Source organism: Sarcophilus harrisii, chromosome 1 (genome assembly GCF_902635505.1).
Source record: "Sarcophilus harrisii chromosome 1, mSarHar1.11, whole genome shotgun sequence".
In the NCBI taxonomy this organism is placed as follows: domain Eukaryota; kingdom Metazoa; phylum Chordata; class Mammalia; order Dasyuromorphia; family Dasyuridae; genus Sarcophilus; species Sarcophilus harrisii.
In genome coordinates, this window is record NC_045426.1 from 108085415 (window position 1) to 108102420 (window position 17006).

At 33.9% G+C, this 17006-nt stretch overlaps 1 protein-coding gene across 24 annotated transcripts in view; it reads left to right on the forward strand.

The window, feature by feature from the left end:
• The window catches only part of MPDZ (multiple PDZ domain crumbs cell polarity complex component), a 211983-nt gene extending 199429 nt beyond the window's left edge, over positions 1-12554 (forward strand). For all 24 annotated transcript variants that reach the window (XM_031961670.1, XM_031961657.1, XM_031961663.1 and 21 more), the window contains 4 exons: positions 1230-1334; positions 2136-2248; positions 3689-3812; positions 11132-12554. In XM_031961670.1, the coding sequence (XP_031817530.1) occupies positions 1230-1334; positions 2136-2248; positions 3689-3812; positions 11132-11278 (489 nt within the window). In that variant the 3' untranslated portion in view covers positions 11279-12554. The remainder of the gene's footprint in view (positions 1-1229; positions 1335-2135; positions 2249-3688; positions 3813-11131) is intronic.
• The last annotated feature ends 4452 nt before the right edge of the window (positions 12555-17006 follow it).

Genomic DNA, 17006 nt, shown 5'->3' on the forward strand with positions numbered 1-17006 from the left:
TAAATACTAAGAATCTTATGTGCATCCCAGATAACTATATAGAAACTTTAGATAAACTTCCCATGAAGGATGAAGGAAGAAACAGCCTCCAATTTCACCAGTTGTATCAATTTAAGGCAATTAAGTTCTACAAGCATGTATAATGCACCTACTATGTTCCATTCTAGTATAAAATACATACATTATGTATTCAAATAAGCAAATACAGAATGCTATTCTAAATAAATACAGAATAACTTAAAAGTTAGAGAGAACTTATAACTAGGGAAAACAGAAGGCTTCTTAAGGAACTTGAATGAGTCAAAGCATGAAGTTTTCTAGAGGTTCTAAGAGGGAGAATTGAAAAGTGAGAGCATTCCAAGAACAGTGGACAGTTATAAAGGAATGGAGGTAGGATATAAAAGGTCTTGTTTATATAAGTAGGCCAGTGTGGCAAGAACATTGAATGATAAGAGAGGATAATGTGAAATCTCTCTCAAGCTGCTTTCCTTCTGACACAGAATGCTATATTAAAAGCTTGCTTTGTTACCTTTTCATCAAATGCCTTAGAAATAATATCACTAAAATTAATTTTGCACATGTGGTTAGTTAAGCCTCAAATGCTGAGTAAGAATCCCCCCCCCAAAAAAATTCTAGTTTATAAGTAATGATATCATAAAATATTATAAATATATAGAGGATAGAGTAAAGCCTATCTTCTTAAACTGTGATTCATGACCTCATAGAGTTGTATAACGAAATATGAAAGTTATTATTCATCATCAATAAATGTTTTTTGTGTACTTACTTTATGTACTTATATGCCTGGAGTTATGTAAACTTTTTTCAAGGCAAAAAAAGTCACGAGTGTAAAGTTTCAGAAACCCAGGACTAAAAGATCTCTAAGGTCCCTTTTAGCACTATGGTTCTTATTCTATGATTTTTCTTCTATTAGTAAGAAATGTTTTACCCAGCATTTTTAAAAATACAAAATTCTTACTCACTGATTACTGCTCTTCTGGTCACTTACTCTGTAACAACAGTTTCCTCTGCCTTCCAACTTCTTCAAAGTTTGCTTAAGGGAGAATTTTGATTTATAATGAAATGAAAAAAGAAAAAAAATGATTTATAATGAATGTAAATAGTGGGTCTTGGGACTTTTTGAGAGCCAAATACCTGAATTTTCAGGAATACCCCATGCTAACTTAGTTATTGTAATACTGGTTTGTTTTCTATTTCTTCTTGACAAGGTTGGGGATAGGATTGTAAGTATTTGTGGAACTTCAACTGAAGGTATGACTCATTCCCAAGCAGTGAGCTTACTGAAAAATGCTTCTGGCTCCATTGAAGTACAGGTAAGAGTTTTATCTAAAGAGCTTTTCAGAATATAGGTATAGAGGATAAATTATGTAAAGCAAAAAGAAAACAACCTCCCCCAAACTATTAATCTCTCCAATGTTGTTAATTTTCACATTTATCATTTCCTTCATAAATGTATAAATTCAAGGTTCTAAGCAAGAATTAAAGAGAAATTTTATTCAGCATTTTTTTCCTCCTGGGTTGTCATATACTTTGGGAGAAAAATTGAAAGACTTTATTTTTCAATTATTGTTCAAATTATGAACGAAAGGCCAAGATTTCACAAGAAAATGGTAAAGAGTAATTTCAAAACATAATTTAAGTTAAATAAAGAGAACTTTGAATTTATAGATACATAATAACTACAATTTCATATAGACAAACAACTTTTTAAGACTATAAGCAGTGACCACTCATTATTCCAGAGGACTTAAGATGAAATATGCAATCCACTACTGATAGAGAAGTAATGGCTTTTGAGTACACAAATCTCCCAATATGGGGATTTCTTTTACTTGACTACATTTATTTGTTACAAGGGTTTACTTTTGTTTTTCTCAGTTGTGTAAAGGGTAGAAGGCAGAAAATGTGAATTTTTCTTTGATTGAAGAAATAAAATTTAATTTTAAAAAGTCATATAACAATATTAAAAAAATCTCTCCCATGGGAAATTGTTTTAAATTAATTTGTATGGCTATTTAAAAAAAAATTGACAAAGAAAGACTGATGTGGAGATCAGCATCAGTCACATGAATTCAGGGTTTTATTGTGCCTCTCTTTTGTATTTTTGTATACAGGTAGTTGCTGGAGGAGATGTTAGTGTTGTCACTAGTCCACCACAGGAGCCAGCTGGTTCTAATCTTTCCTTTACAGGCCTGACATCAAACAGTATTTTTCAGGATGATTTAGGGTGAGCACAATTTTTTTTTTTATGTAAAATATAAGGGTATGTTCCACACTTGAAATGTGGATTTGTGAAGAATAACTGAAGAAGAAGCAGGAATGGTTTCACTACTTTTTTCCTATAATACCCATTATCTGCTCTTGATAACCATGACCATCTTAATTCCCTGAAACACTCACTAATGACACTAATATATAGATGAAAAGTAACAACAATAATAAAATGGACAAAATGAATCCTTTTATCCTGTTAAAAAGCATAATGTAATAAAAATTTTATACTAAAAGCTTAAATGTGGTGTAGTGGATAGACAGCTGGCCTAGGAATTAGGAAAATTTGGATTCAAGTCCTTTGACCCATCTTTGCAGTGTCATCCTAAGGAAGTCACCTATCTTCTCAATTCTCTAAGCAGTTCTCTAAGATTAAGTTGCAAAGAAAGTGCTGAAGCTTGAAAGGATTTCTTTAACTGGAAACTTCCTTCTTGTTGTTTAGTGCTTTTCAGTCATGTCTGACTCTGTGAGTTGGAGTTTGGCGTTTTCTTAGCAAATATATTAGCCTGCTTTGCCATTTACTTCTCCAGCTCATTTAACAAATGAGGAAACTGAGGAAAACAGGGTTAAGGGACTTTCCCAGGATCACACAACTAGAAAGTATCGGAGGTCAGATTTGAATTCAAGAAGATGAGTCTTCCTGACTCCAGACTAATGCTCTATCCACTACCACCTACCTGTCCCTGGAATCTTCCTGTATTAGTGAAATTATAGGGCAAGCCTCTGTCCCTTTACAGATTTACATTGGATTAAGACTATCACCTAGTAAAGCATGCCATCTCATATTTACTAACTGAGGCTTAGCTTGGTATGTTAACAAGCTGGTGTGAGCTGGATCACTATATGAGGTGAAGCTGTCAAACTGTGTCTTTTGTCCTCTGGACTTTTAGATATAAGCTCTAAAATGGACAGTTACACAATCTCTTTTTCCAGGAGTGCAAATCCTGGAACCACACAATAAATGATGGCACAAATAAATGAGGTGTGTTTGTAAATGACTCAATGCTATTGTGGTATTTATTTTCTTTTAGGCTCAGTTCTTTCTCTGCACAGTGGGATGCTCATATAAATCACATTACTTTAATAGTCCACTAAACTGCAGCCCTTCTCTCTAAAGTAGAGAACAAATAAAGTTCTGGGCTGAGTGAGAACATGCTGTGAATATCTTTGTGTATAAGGGAACTGTAAATGAATAATAGATTTAAGGTGTTAAGTGGGATTTCATTAGATTATGCAAATTTAGAATTCTCACCATAGCAAACATTAGCAAGTTAAAAATTATTCATAATATACCTGCTGCCAGCATTGGGCAGACTATCTTGTCAGATAATTCCATATATATCATATCCACACCCACATACTAAAAATTGTTTTTTTTTTTCTTCCTCTACTTTAGCCCTCCTCAATATAAGAGTATTACTCTTGACCGAGGACCAGATGGTCTAGGTTTCAGTATAGTGGGAGGATATGGCAGCCCTCATGGAGACCTACCTATTTATGTTAAAACAGTATTTGCAAAGGTAAGAACACACATTTTAACCATCCCATTCTCCCCCTAAACATTATTAGTGGTCAGCAGCTGGCTTATTAATTTATGGCCTGAGGTAAATGCCAAATGGCCAGCAGTTGATCATTTTCTTTGGGAACTCTCCATAGGAATGAGCGATTAAATATTTTTGTCCAATTTGATTCCGAATTTCATTTAAAGTTAATGAATCTAAATTGAAATTGTATGTAATGCTATGGAACCTCTATAGACATGCAGTTATTCATTGGTACCTCTCCTTTTATCATTAAAAACAGAATGTACTTTTACAAGGTGTCCTTAAAGTCTTAATACAGTTTTCAATTTTAATAGTTTAAATAATTTGTTATATGCAGATAAACCCCGGGGGGAAATGCTCCCATAGAGTTCCAAGCCCAGAGTCAGAAATACTTGCATTCTAATTTGACTTTGGATACTTCCTAGCTATGGAAGACAATGCAAATTATGAAACCTCTGTAATAGCACTTTTTTCTTAGGTTTGTTATCAAGATAAAATGAGATAATTAGAAAGCACTTGTATAGTGTCTGTCACATAGTAAATACTAGAAAGGCCAGCTATCTAAGGATAGATACCCTATCCTTTTAGGCAATCATTCCACATACATTAAGTTCTTACTGTATACTAGATTCTGTTTTAAGTTATGGAAAGTAATAATAGTTATATTAAGCTAAACTCTGAAAATAAGTAAAACATGCAAATAGTTTTATTATTGCCATGTTATTGTTGCATTTGATAAGGTCAGTCATTTCATTGCTGTGAGTTCTCTTTTTAGGAAGCCAATTTTTATCCTTTCTATCTTTGCTTCAGCAGATTGTTTCAATGAATTGCTATGACCAAAACAACAAAAACACCCACAGTCAAACTCCTGATGGTGTGTTTCATTAAACAATGAAGTTGGTCCCTTTATGAGAGATACATAATTTTTGGTTAAACCAGTTTTGTCAGACTTTCTATAGTTCACAGAAGTGAGTGCAAGGGATAATGTTGTAAAAAAATTACCCTGGCATGGATTCTGTCAATAAGAAGTTACTATAATAATAATAATAAAACTTTAAAAAAAAGACTTTCTATAGTTCATGCTTGATTAAAATAATGTTTGAGGATCAAGGATCCTGCTTGCACCAGAATGAGAAAGGCTTGCTAAAATGAGAATTGCTAGTTCATAGAATAAACTATTGAATCAGAGTTTTTCCCTTCAATAGAGACTAGAGGACATTTGGACCAAATTTCTCACTTTACAGTTGGGAAAACTGAAACATAGAAAGGAGTTGTGGTTTGTCCATAAATTGGTTACTGATGAAGTTTAGACTAGATCCCATGGTTCTTCTTTTATTATAGTAACTTTTTATTGACAGAATCCATGCCTGGGTAATTTTTTTTTTACAACATTATCCCTTGCACTCACTTCTGTTCTGATTTTTCCCTCCCACCCTCCACCCCCTCCCCTAGATGGCAAGCAGTCCTATATATGTTGAATATGTCTTAGTATATCCTAGATACAATGTATGTGCAGATCCAAACAGTTTTCTTGTTGCACAGGGAGAATTGGATTCAGAAGGTAAAGTAACCGGGAAGAAAAACAAAATGCAAACAGTTTACATTCATTTCCCAGTGTTTTTTTTTCTTTGGGTGTAGTTGCTTCTGTCCATCATTGATCAATTGAAACTGAATTAGGTCTCTTTGTCAAAGAAATCCGCTTCCATCAAATTGCATCTTCATACAGTATCGTTGTTGAGGTATATAATGATCTCTTGGTTCTGCTCATTTCACTTAGCATCAGTTCATGTAATTCTCTCCAAGCTTCTCTATATTCATCTTGCTGGTCATTTCTTACAGAACAATAATATTCCATAACATTCATATACCACATTTTACCCAACCATTCTCCAATTGATGGGCAGCCACTCAGTTTCCAGCTTCTAGCCACTACAAACAGGGCTGCCACAAACATTTTGGCACATACTGGTCCCTTTCCCTTCTTTAGTATCTCCTTGGAGTATAAGCCCAGTAGAAACACTGCTGGGTCAAAGGGTATGCACAGTTTGATAACTTTTTGGGCATAATTCCATATTGCTCTCAGAATGGTTGGATGCGGTCACAATTCCACCAACAATGTACCAGTGTGTCCCAGTTTTCCCACCTCCCCTCCAACAGTCATCATTGTTTCTTGTCATCTTAGCCAATCTGACAGGTGTGTAGGCAGATCTCAGAGGTGTCTTTATTTGCATGTCTCTGATTAATAATGATTTGGAACACTTTCATATGAGTGGTAATGATTTTAATTTCATCATCTGAAAATTGTCTGTTCATATCCTTTGACCATTTATCAATTGGAGAATGGCTTGGTTTTTTATAAATTAGAGTCAGCTCTCTATGTATTTTGGAAATGAGGCCTTTATCAGAACCTTTAACTGTGAAGATGTTTTCCCAGTTTGTTGCTTCCCTTCTCATCTTGTTTACATTAGTTTTGTTTGTACAGAAGCTTTTTAATTTGATGTAATCAAAATTTTCTATTTTGTGATCAGTAATGGTCTCTAGTTCGTCTTTAGTCACAAATTTCTTCCTCTTCCATAAGTCTGAGAGATAAACTATCCTATGTTCCTCCAATTTGTTTATAATCTTGTTCTTTATGTCTAAATCATGGACCCATTTTGATTTTATCTTGGTATACGGTGTTAAGTGTGGGTCCATGCCTAATTTCTGCCATACTAATTTCCAGTTATCCCAGCAGTTTTTGTCAAATAATGAATTCTTATCCCAAAAGTGAGGATCTTTGGGTTTGTCAAACACTAAATTGCTATAGTTGACTATTCTGTCTTGTGAACTTAACCTGTTCCACTGATCACCTAATCTATTTCTTAGCCAAAACCAAATGGTTTTGGTGAATGCTGCTTTATAATATAGTTTTAGGTCAGGTACAGCTAGGCCACCTTCATTTGATTTTTTTTTTCATTAATTCTTTTGAGATTCTTGACCTTTTATTATTCCATATGAATTTTGTTGTTATATTTTCTAGATCATTAAAATATTTTCTTGGAAGTCTGATTGGTATAGCACTAAATAAATAGATTAGTTTAGGGAGTATTGTCATCTTTATTATATTTGCTCGACTTATCCAGGAGCACTTGATATTTTTCCAATTGTTTAACTCTGACTTTATTTGTGTGGAAAGTTTTTTGTAATTTAGCTCATATAATTCCTGACTTTCCTTTGGTAGATAGATTCCCAAATATTTTATGCTGTCAACAGTTATTCTGAATGGAATTTCTCTTTTTATCTCTTGCTGTTGGATTTTGTTGGTGATGTTATAAAATGCTGAGGATTTATGGGATTTATTTTATAACCTGCAACTTTGCTAAAGTTATGGATTATTTCTAATAGCTTTTTTGTAGAATCTCTAGGGTTCTCTAAGTATACCATCATATCATCTGCAAAGAGTGATAGTTTGGTTTCCTCACTGCCTATTCTGATTCCTTTAATCTCTTTCTTGACTCTTATTGCTGAGGCTAGTGTTTCTAATACAATATTGAATAGTAATGGTGACAGTGGGCAACCTTGCTTCACTCCAGATCTTACTGGGAAAGATTCCAGTTTTTCGCCATTGCATGATCCCATGGTTCTTCATTTCTAACCTCTGCATTTTTTCTGCTGCATTTTGTCATTTTCATTGATAGTCATTGATAGACATTGATAGTCAGACACACCTGAAATACACAAGCTATATACTTTCTCCTGCCTTTTGTTTATTTCATTTCCATCACACAACCCTGTAGTGGCCAGAATTACCTCTCATTCCAAAAAGCAATTAATACTACTACTACTACTACTACTTTTTTTTATATTTTAAGTTTTTATCATTTTATTTTTAATTATTTTGTTTTACTCCTCATTGGGGAAAAAAAAGAAGGAAAAACAAACTACTGGTGGCAAAAATGCACAGCCAAAATAAAACAAATCCCTCCAATATCCATATATATCTCATTCTACATCATGAGGCAATCGCCCATCATGTTGAGGAATACACTTTTTTGAGCTCAATTTAATAGTTTTTTCTTAATTAATTTATTCAATATTTTGACCAGTTATATTTAAAACAGTTTTTTACATTTGTTTTAAAACTTCTGAGTTCAAAATTCTCTTTCTTATCCCCACCTCCAGGTCTTATTAAGAAAACACATGAAGTTATGTAAAACATTTCCATAAAAGTCATGTTGTGAAAGAGAACAGATCTTCCCCTTAAAAAAAAAAAAAACTCTCAAGAAAAGTAAATTGTGTGTATGGAAGAGAGAGAGAGAGAGAGAGAGGAGAGAGAGAGAGAGAGAATGAGAATGAGAATATTTCATAGAGGAAATATATCAGAAAAGGAGGTGATTTATACCATTTCACTTCTACCTTTCTCTTTCTTCTAGCACATTCCTCTATCATCCTTTCATTTCATTTTTTAAAAAAGATAATAATAATATATTTTTGAAGCTTCTTATCCAATGGCTCTTTGCATTTTTTACTTAGAGACTTCAGGGGATTTGTGATCTCATGTGAATATTCCTTCCATCCATGCAAGTCACAACATATCTATATTTTCTTTTTCTGTACAAATCTTGAATTTTTTCTATGTTTTCCGATAGCTTCTCTATACAGAAGTTATTCAGTGTATATTAGAATCCTTCTTCTAATTCAGGAGCTTTTGATTTGGTTTGGTTTTGTGTTTTTCAAGGGAAAACTTTGGCAGGGTGTAGCCTACAAACCCTTTTCAGAACAATGTTTTTGAGTGCATAAAATAAAATACCTAGCACTGTAAAAGTACATAATTATTTTGAAATACAGTTATCAAAATGTAAAAAAAAATATGTTGACATAAAGAGTCTTTTTATGATTTATAATTGCCAGGTTGTCCATTCTACACCTCTCCCTCTTGATATTTAACTGGCTTTTCCCTCCTTTTCTTATACATTTCCTCTGTGATAGTCTTTATATTATCATGTGGTAGCCATGTGTTCCCCTTTGCGCACTCCTTAACCACCACAGAGTGTTTCTCCAATGTTCTTTGGCTCAAAACATCTTTGATTCTTGAAAGATGATTTTATTGTATGCTTTTATTGTATCAGAATGTCCAGTGAACCTAAAGAACAAACAAGATCACTAAATTTGGACTATGAATAGAAATAAATGTGAACCAAAATAAGAAGTGAAACTATTAAAAATATTCACTTTTGTGCCATGGAATGTCCTCATATCATATCTTCTAACCATTTAATTTAATGTGTACATATACTGTCTTACAGGACTGGAAAGGGTCATGAGACGGAAGGAAAGGATAAAAGGTGGAAGACCAAAGTCTTAGTATTTAGAGAGTAAACTCTAAATCCATGGAAAAAAATAATTTTTATATGGACATGTGAACATTTCCTGTATAGGAAAAAAATTAGAATTCCACAACCTTACAGCCCAGGAGGCTGATGTCAGATCTGTTAACAAAATTCAACGTGAGATTCCAAAAGAATGCTGTGGTGCCCATATCCAAGTGGTAGTTATTTTTGTTGTTTTAGAAACCACCATTGTTTTCACTGACTTTAAATACTCTACCTGAAAGCAAGCTAGTTTCAGATCTAATTATCCAAGTTTATTTAAGTTAACTATTCCCTCTTCTAAACATATAAACCATATTTAGTTATAGATTTAAAAAAAATGTGTGTTTCTTCAGCTTAGGCAAGAATTATTTAAGGCAAGGTGGTTAGAATATTAAAGTGTTTTTTTTTTTTTTTAATTATGGTTTACTCATAAGTTTTCTAGATTTTTAAAAATCTTGTTCACAGTTGCATGGCTCCTACCATAAACTTGATTGTCCAAAACTGAACTCATTCTTTTCTCCTCAAACTCTCCCTTCTTCAGAACTTCTTGAATGTCATCAAGGGTACCACTCTTTGTACTACACATCATTACCTATCTACTCTGGGAAAGTGCTGAAGCAAAGTCTGTTCACAACCACTCAAAAACTTGAAATCCGCTCTAAATTTAGTTAGGATTTATTATAGATTTAAAAAAAATATGTGTGTTTCTTCAGCTTAGGCAAGAATTATTTAAGGCAAGGTGGTTAGAATATTAAAGTGTTTTTTTTTTTTTTTTAATTATGGTTTACTCATAAGTTTTCTAGATTTTTAAAAATCTTGTTCACAGTTGCATGGCTCCTACCATAAACTTGATTGTCCAAAACTGAACTCATTCTTTTCTCCTCAAACTCTCCCTTCTTCAGAACTTCTTGAATGTCATCAAGGCTACCACTCTTTGTACTACACATCATTACCTATCTACTCTGGGAAAGTGCTGAAGCAAAGTCTGTTCACAACCACCCAAAAACTTGAAATCCGCTCTAAATTTAGTTAGGATTTATTATGCATTGTAAGTTGCTTAAGTCTTCCTGCACCAGTTTTCTTATTTGTAAAATGGTGTCATGTAAAATAGGAAAAGCTTAGGACTTGGATCTGGAAGGCTTCAATTCAAGTCTTTGTAATATCTATGTGATTATGTAACCTTGGACAAGTCCCTCCAGTTCTAGCTCACTCTGGTATCTCAGTTTTAATTTTAAATAAAAGGTTTTTTTTCCCCTTCTTTTATTAAACCATATACCACCTTCAAGTCAAGTGTTTATGGTCCACAGAGAGAGGGTAAAATAATAAAATTACACTCTGGTTTAGGTCTTCAGATGGTGTAACTCCAGAGCAGTGTGGTGGTTTTTGGTTTATTACATTTTGTCTTTTTATCCCAATCTTGAGAGGGAATCAGCTTTCGATGTACACAAACTCGTCCCTTCTTCTAATTTAACCTCACTTTTTAACAAAGAAAATACCTGACAGACCTTTTTCCCCAAGTAGTACCTCTCTCTTATTTGCTACCTTGAGATGACAGTTACATTTCATTATCTATTCTCTAGGCCTATCAGGAATTTTTACTTTACTTAGAGATCTGTTTCTTTATAGTAATGCTTTCATTTATATGTTTGAAGCCATTGTATTGAGGAACTTTTTGTTTCTGCTTATTTCATTTTATATCAATTCATATAAATCTTCCCATGTCTCTCTGGATTATTCATATTCATCATTTCTTATTTCATATTAATATTCAGCCATTATGGAGTCCATGAGCATCTATTTGGATCTTAATTCTGTTACTATCATAAAGAGCAATATTACAAATTTGTTGACATGTATTGGGCTTTTGAACTTCCATGGGAGAATATGTTCAGTAGTGGAAAGGCTATGTTTTCTGGAGATAAATAATATTTCTTTGCATTGCAGGGAGCTGCAGCTGAAGATGGACGCCTGAAAAGGGGTGATCAGATAATTGCTGTCAATGGACAGAGCCTAGAAGGGGTGACCCATGAGGAAGCAGTTGCCATCTTGAAGAGGACAAAAGGCACTGTCACTCTGACCATTCTCTCGTGACCTGAAATAGCATGGTTGGGTCATCAGATCATCTTATTGAATATTTCTTAATAGTAAAGAGAATGGAATTTTTCTTGTCACTTTTTTCCCCACCTCATCTTTAATTGATTCTTTAGCTGTATAAGAGGAGAGTGACATTTTCCCCATTTTGAATCTATTTGTCATACAGTCAATTCCTTTGGTGTCTTTGTGGACCTAGTACTGAAAATCACAGGCCATCATTGCTTATTATGCCTCTCTTTTCACCACCTAGTTATATATCACAACTTTGCAAAGATATATGATATTTTGTAAAGGATAAAACAGAAATATGTGAAAAAATAGTTACTAGATATAATATGGATGATTTTGGGGGGTAAATATTAGTAGAATTCAGGGTGAAAAAGAAAATGTAGATTTTTTTAAAAGTTGGGTATGATATGGCCAACATTTCCTCCCCTACTACAAACACATGAAAAATTGTGCTTTGGTGTGAAAAGCTGCAATTAATTTTTTTTCAGTAATGCCCTCACCTTGAATATTGTAAATTTCAATGAGGATTTCTCTTTGGCCTTTATCCATTTCTCTTGAATCAGGCTTTCTAAACTTAGGTTGGAGGCAGTCAGTCTGTAAAATAGCATCTCTGAATGTTTTTGAAGAAAAAAATATTTTAAAACTCTTAGAAATTTTTCTTTCCACTAATGACCTATTCTAGGATATATTGCTATTGTTGTAGGCATTTACTTCCACTACTGTGCAGTGTATATTTTTCTGCACCAGGCTAAAAATGGAGTGGCATACAGAAAACCTGAAATATTTCAAGTGCTAGTTTTAACTACCAAGGCAACACTAAAAATGTGTTAATGATCCGGGTGATTGGCTTAACAATTAGTATTAATTTTAATGTCTGAAAACAACAGTGTGTTAGTAATTATTGTGGTGATAAGCCATTAGTAAATTCATAGAAAAATTAAGGGGATTAACATAACTTCATTTCATTACTTCCTATTAACAATCTTATAGTACAATAGCCTCAGACCAAGGAAAACAGATGGGACTGTTTATTGAGACAACTGGTAAGGCATTATCATGTGTTCCTTCCCATTTTAGAGCGTGAAACTCCTACATTAGAATATGTAAAGTCACTTTAAATATTATCTATATTTGTAACAGAAGTAGTGTACAGATATTTTATTACTGCATTCTTGTGCAAATGCAGAATTGAAGTGAATAAATATGAGGCTGTCTCGCTGGTGTACAAATAAAGAAACAGATGTATGTTTTGTTTTAATGGGAAGATGCCTTTTTCATTCTGTTGTTTAAGATTTAAGATTTTAAATTATGTTTTTATCATGTTTAATTGGACACATCATGTCCGTTATAATCCATGAATCCTAGGGTATCATTATTATGGAAAACTCAGCATTGTTCACTTCTATTAGAGACTCAATAATGGAGTTATAATGGAGTCCTGATGCAATGAAGAAAGGTAAAGAACATATTGGGGACAGAAGAGTGCTGTGTATGTACACACACCCACATACACACATACACACATACATACACACACACACACATACACACACACACACACCAACCCAGAAAAAGTAATGAAGTGGAAATGTAATGTTTGTTTTTAAAGGTTCTTAAGAATTTATAATGGACATATCCACTGTACAAATTATTAATAATTCATATATTTATACAAATTAATGAATAGAAATGACTCATTGAAACTCTTTTGAAACAGTCTAAAAACAAAGAAATGTCATTTTAGGTGTCCAGCAAAGGGCTAAAATAAATCTATAGTACTTTGTCTTACTGAATTTTTCTATGACCCCACTATCAACTTAGCGGTCACATGGAAGCCCCATTTAGCATTGAAACATGCCTCCACACCCTCCATAGTTTAGGTAGCACATGAAGAATATTTCTTTACAAGCAAGTGTGACTTGAAGCTTCAGCTTGGGATGTTATTTTTGTAACACATTTATAAGCTTTTGATAAGCTCATACAAATGCATCTGGTAGTTTCACCCCTGAATGTTAACAGATAATCTTTTAATGTCTTTTAAGTCTTTATTTAGTGTTTCTGAGCACCACATTGCTATCTAGTGTCATGGATTAATTCACCAGAATAACTCATATCTCTTAAATTGTGTGCTTCCATTCCATTTGGAGAATCAATTTTTCTTTCCTTCTTAGTGTATCTTCAAAAAACCCTCATTGAATAAATAGGCTAATTCAATTATTAAAGGGAAATTACTAACTTGCTCATAGATTCCAACTGTAATGATTAAAAATTTTAATCCTCTCTGTCTTTTCCTATATTCTGCTCATTCTTTCTTTGTTCTTATCAAGGGGACATGAATAACTTTTGTGGAGAAGTACTACTGGACATTCTTAATCTTAAATTAAAAAAAAAATGGGATGGGGGAACTACTTCAACCACTATCATTGTCCCAGTATTGAGGGGCCTCTTCACATTGCCAGGCCTCAAGAAGCTCCTCTTTCTGTACCTTTCTACCCCTTCCCCTAACTTTCTCCATTTATTTTGGTTGCATTGCAATTAGACTTGGAAAACTAAAAGCAAGTCAGTCAGGTGAGTAGGAGGAAGAGTGAAAAGAGGCCTCTAAAAAAGAAGAGGATTTGATAACCTGGAGATTCCAAAGGGAAAGAAGAAAGGTCACTCCTCTCCCCCCATTCCCCTACACCCATACTCTCTCTCTCGACACTTAAAATAATTTCAAGTAGTATATTGATGCCTACAGGTGATTTCTTGACATTCTCTGCTAGGATGAGGTTGACAAATTCCATAGAGTGATTTAGTGCTACTTTTCAGATTTCAGTTAGATTGCTTTGAGAAATTGAAAAGCTGCCTGAAGGAAGGTGAGAGTAAACAGATCATTCTTTTCCTAGGTGTGGGAATGTCAAAACCATCCCCACCTGCTTTCAACAGGCCTGGGGTCTGCTGACAGCGTGTGACTAGCTCAGTCATATTAGAATACATCTGATTTTTTTTTCAAAGATGCACTTCAATTTTGCATACTTGGAAGTAATATTTAACTTTTTTTTTCAAAAACTGAGTGACTTGTTGACCTCTTAATCACTCAACAGGAAATCTTGATTTCTATCAAAGGAATTTCACCTAAAGCCAAAAGCATTGTAGGATAAGATGATGGGGAAAGTCTGGAAGTTGAGAGAGCTGTGTTCACTCTCAACTTTGTCACTGATGTACTATATAACCTTTGGCATGGTATGTCAGTTCTGCTGAACTTCAATTTCCTTATCTCTTAAAATGGGGGTTGGATTAGGACTCTCCAGAGTCCCTAAATGTGAAAACATTTCTGTGCATTTATAGATATTTGGCTTGATGATCTGTTTTTTTATCTCTGAATATCATAATTTTAAAAATTCCTTTTCATGTGACACTATTTCAAAGTAAATTAGAAAATATATTTCCTTTGACATTTATGATTATCCAAAAACAAATCCCCCTTTTTTTTTTTTTTTGGTGAATTCATGATTTCATCAATATCTCATTAACTACTCAAATTTACCTCATGGGTTACAGATGGCAATGTATCAAGGCCTTGTCTGATTTCTATAAATCTTCCCTAATGGGTCTCTTCAATGTTTTGATGCCTTTTTATAGTGATATCCATATTTGGGGATGCCAGTGCAGCACATGGGCTGCCTAAAAATTATCTCTCTGATTCAGAATCAAATATGTATTGACAGACTATTTCAAAGAAGACTGGACAGGAAAAGAACTAAAGGAGGTACAGTGGGGGGAAATGCCTAGTTTTGGAAGGAAAGGAGCTATGTTGGAAGCCCTACTTCAATTATTTACTACCTTTGTTTGACCACGATTGAATCACCTAACCTGTGTAAATTTGGTTCCTCGTTGGTAATATCGGAAAAAATAATATTTATATTACCTCTCTCAAGGGACTGGAGTGGTAAGTGCTTTGCAGGCCATAAATCATCATAAAAATGTGAGTAATTACTTTAGATTGAATGACCTTGGAATTGCCTCACTGAAGGTACCACTTGAAGTTTCCAAAGTTACTATTGTCAGGACTCTGCCTTAGGCAGTTATTCAGAGGCAGCTCCAACTTGTCCACATAACTTTGAACTTTTTTGTTAAGGGTGTGACATATATGATCTTGCTTCATGAACTTCTAACCCCCTTATCCTCCCCCCACCTCAACATTTTTAGATACAAAAACTGTTACTTTGAACTTCAGGTGTGCCTTCTTTCTGGCTTTTTTAATTGATGATTGATATGGGATGACTTGGTTTCACACCCAAACTTACCTCATAGCATTCCACATTCAGGATTCCCATTAATATTGACTAGTCTGAATGCTATTTCTACTCCTGTGTTTAAGAGATTAAAGGTTTAATGTCTTCACCTTTGTGCACTAAAAAATGGCTTCAAGGACCTTTGCCAAAAGTAGGCTTGAGGAATGAGTCAAATACAGTGCCCAGAAAAAGGCAAAGGGAGATTTTGTGAAAGGTTAAAAGAGTCATACACAATAGAATGATGCCTAATGTAAGACTACAGCAAGAGTTCCATACAAAACAAAGCAAATGCCCTAGAAGACAACTGTGAGAATCATTATTTTCTAATCCACATTCTTGAAATTTAACAGAGATTTCTTAAATACTCACCTTGATATGAAGAATGACCAGTAATAGCATGCAAAGTAATTTTCTTGCACTATATTTTCTTTGCCTTATGGATGTGTGTGTGTGTGTGTGTGTGTGTGTGTGTGAGAAAGAGAGAGAGAGAACTCAATTTTAAAAATAAGTGGTGAATGAATCAGAAAAGTGTTATGAGAACTCTAAAGAACTAAGAGGTGACATTTTGCTGCCTCTATGAGAAAAAAAAATGGCATAAGAATTGCATATGGAATGATTTTAACAGAGGATACAAATGAAGTCATTCCAAGGCTAGGGTTAGTATTGACAAATAGAGAGACAGGAAAGGATGAGAGCAAGGGGAGATCCAGAACTACTAATGTAACTACCCACTTTTGTAGAGTATGTAAAAAGGAGTACTGGGATAAGAAACTGGAAAAGTAGACTGAAACTATATGGCAAAAGGCCTAAGGAGTAGCTCTTGAAGGCTTTGAATGACAGGAATGATATAAATAGAGTAACACATTTGAAAGGTGAATCTGCTTGTTAGGATAGACTGGATAGACTTTTTAAACAACTTATATGATGCAAATTCTTTCACTAAGTCAAAGCAATTTCCATTTTTTAAAAGGTTATTGAATTAGTATGAGATAATTTTCAAAATAATTTGCTGCTTATAATAATTGCTATGTTCAAAGTAATGTGAAACATCACAGAGGTTATTTAAAGACTATTGTTTAAAGACAGTGGATAGAGTGGAGTGGGTAGAGGTTTGGACTTGGAGATAGGAAATTGTAGTAACGCATTTCACCACTGACATTATTTATGTGACCCCAAGCAATTCCTTTACTTTTTGGAGTCTAGGATAGGATAGTCATTTACCTACCAAATTACAGACATATTTTGATCTCCTTTGATGTGGGAACCTTTTACCATTAATTACCATTGATAGTGAACAATGGGCTTTCCCCCAAATCCGAGCTGACTGATCAAGTCTAATGTTGCAGTTTGGACAGTCTTGGATTGAAAAAAAAATGAACACCATAAATTAATGAAATAAAATTAATGTGGTAATTTTAAGTAAGATAATGCTCTTTGCACCT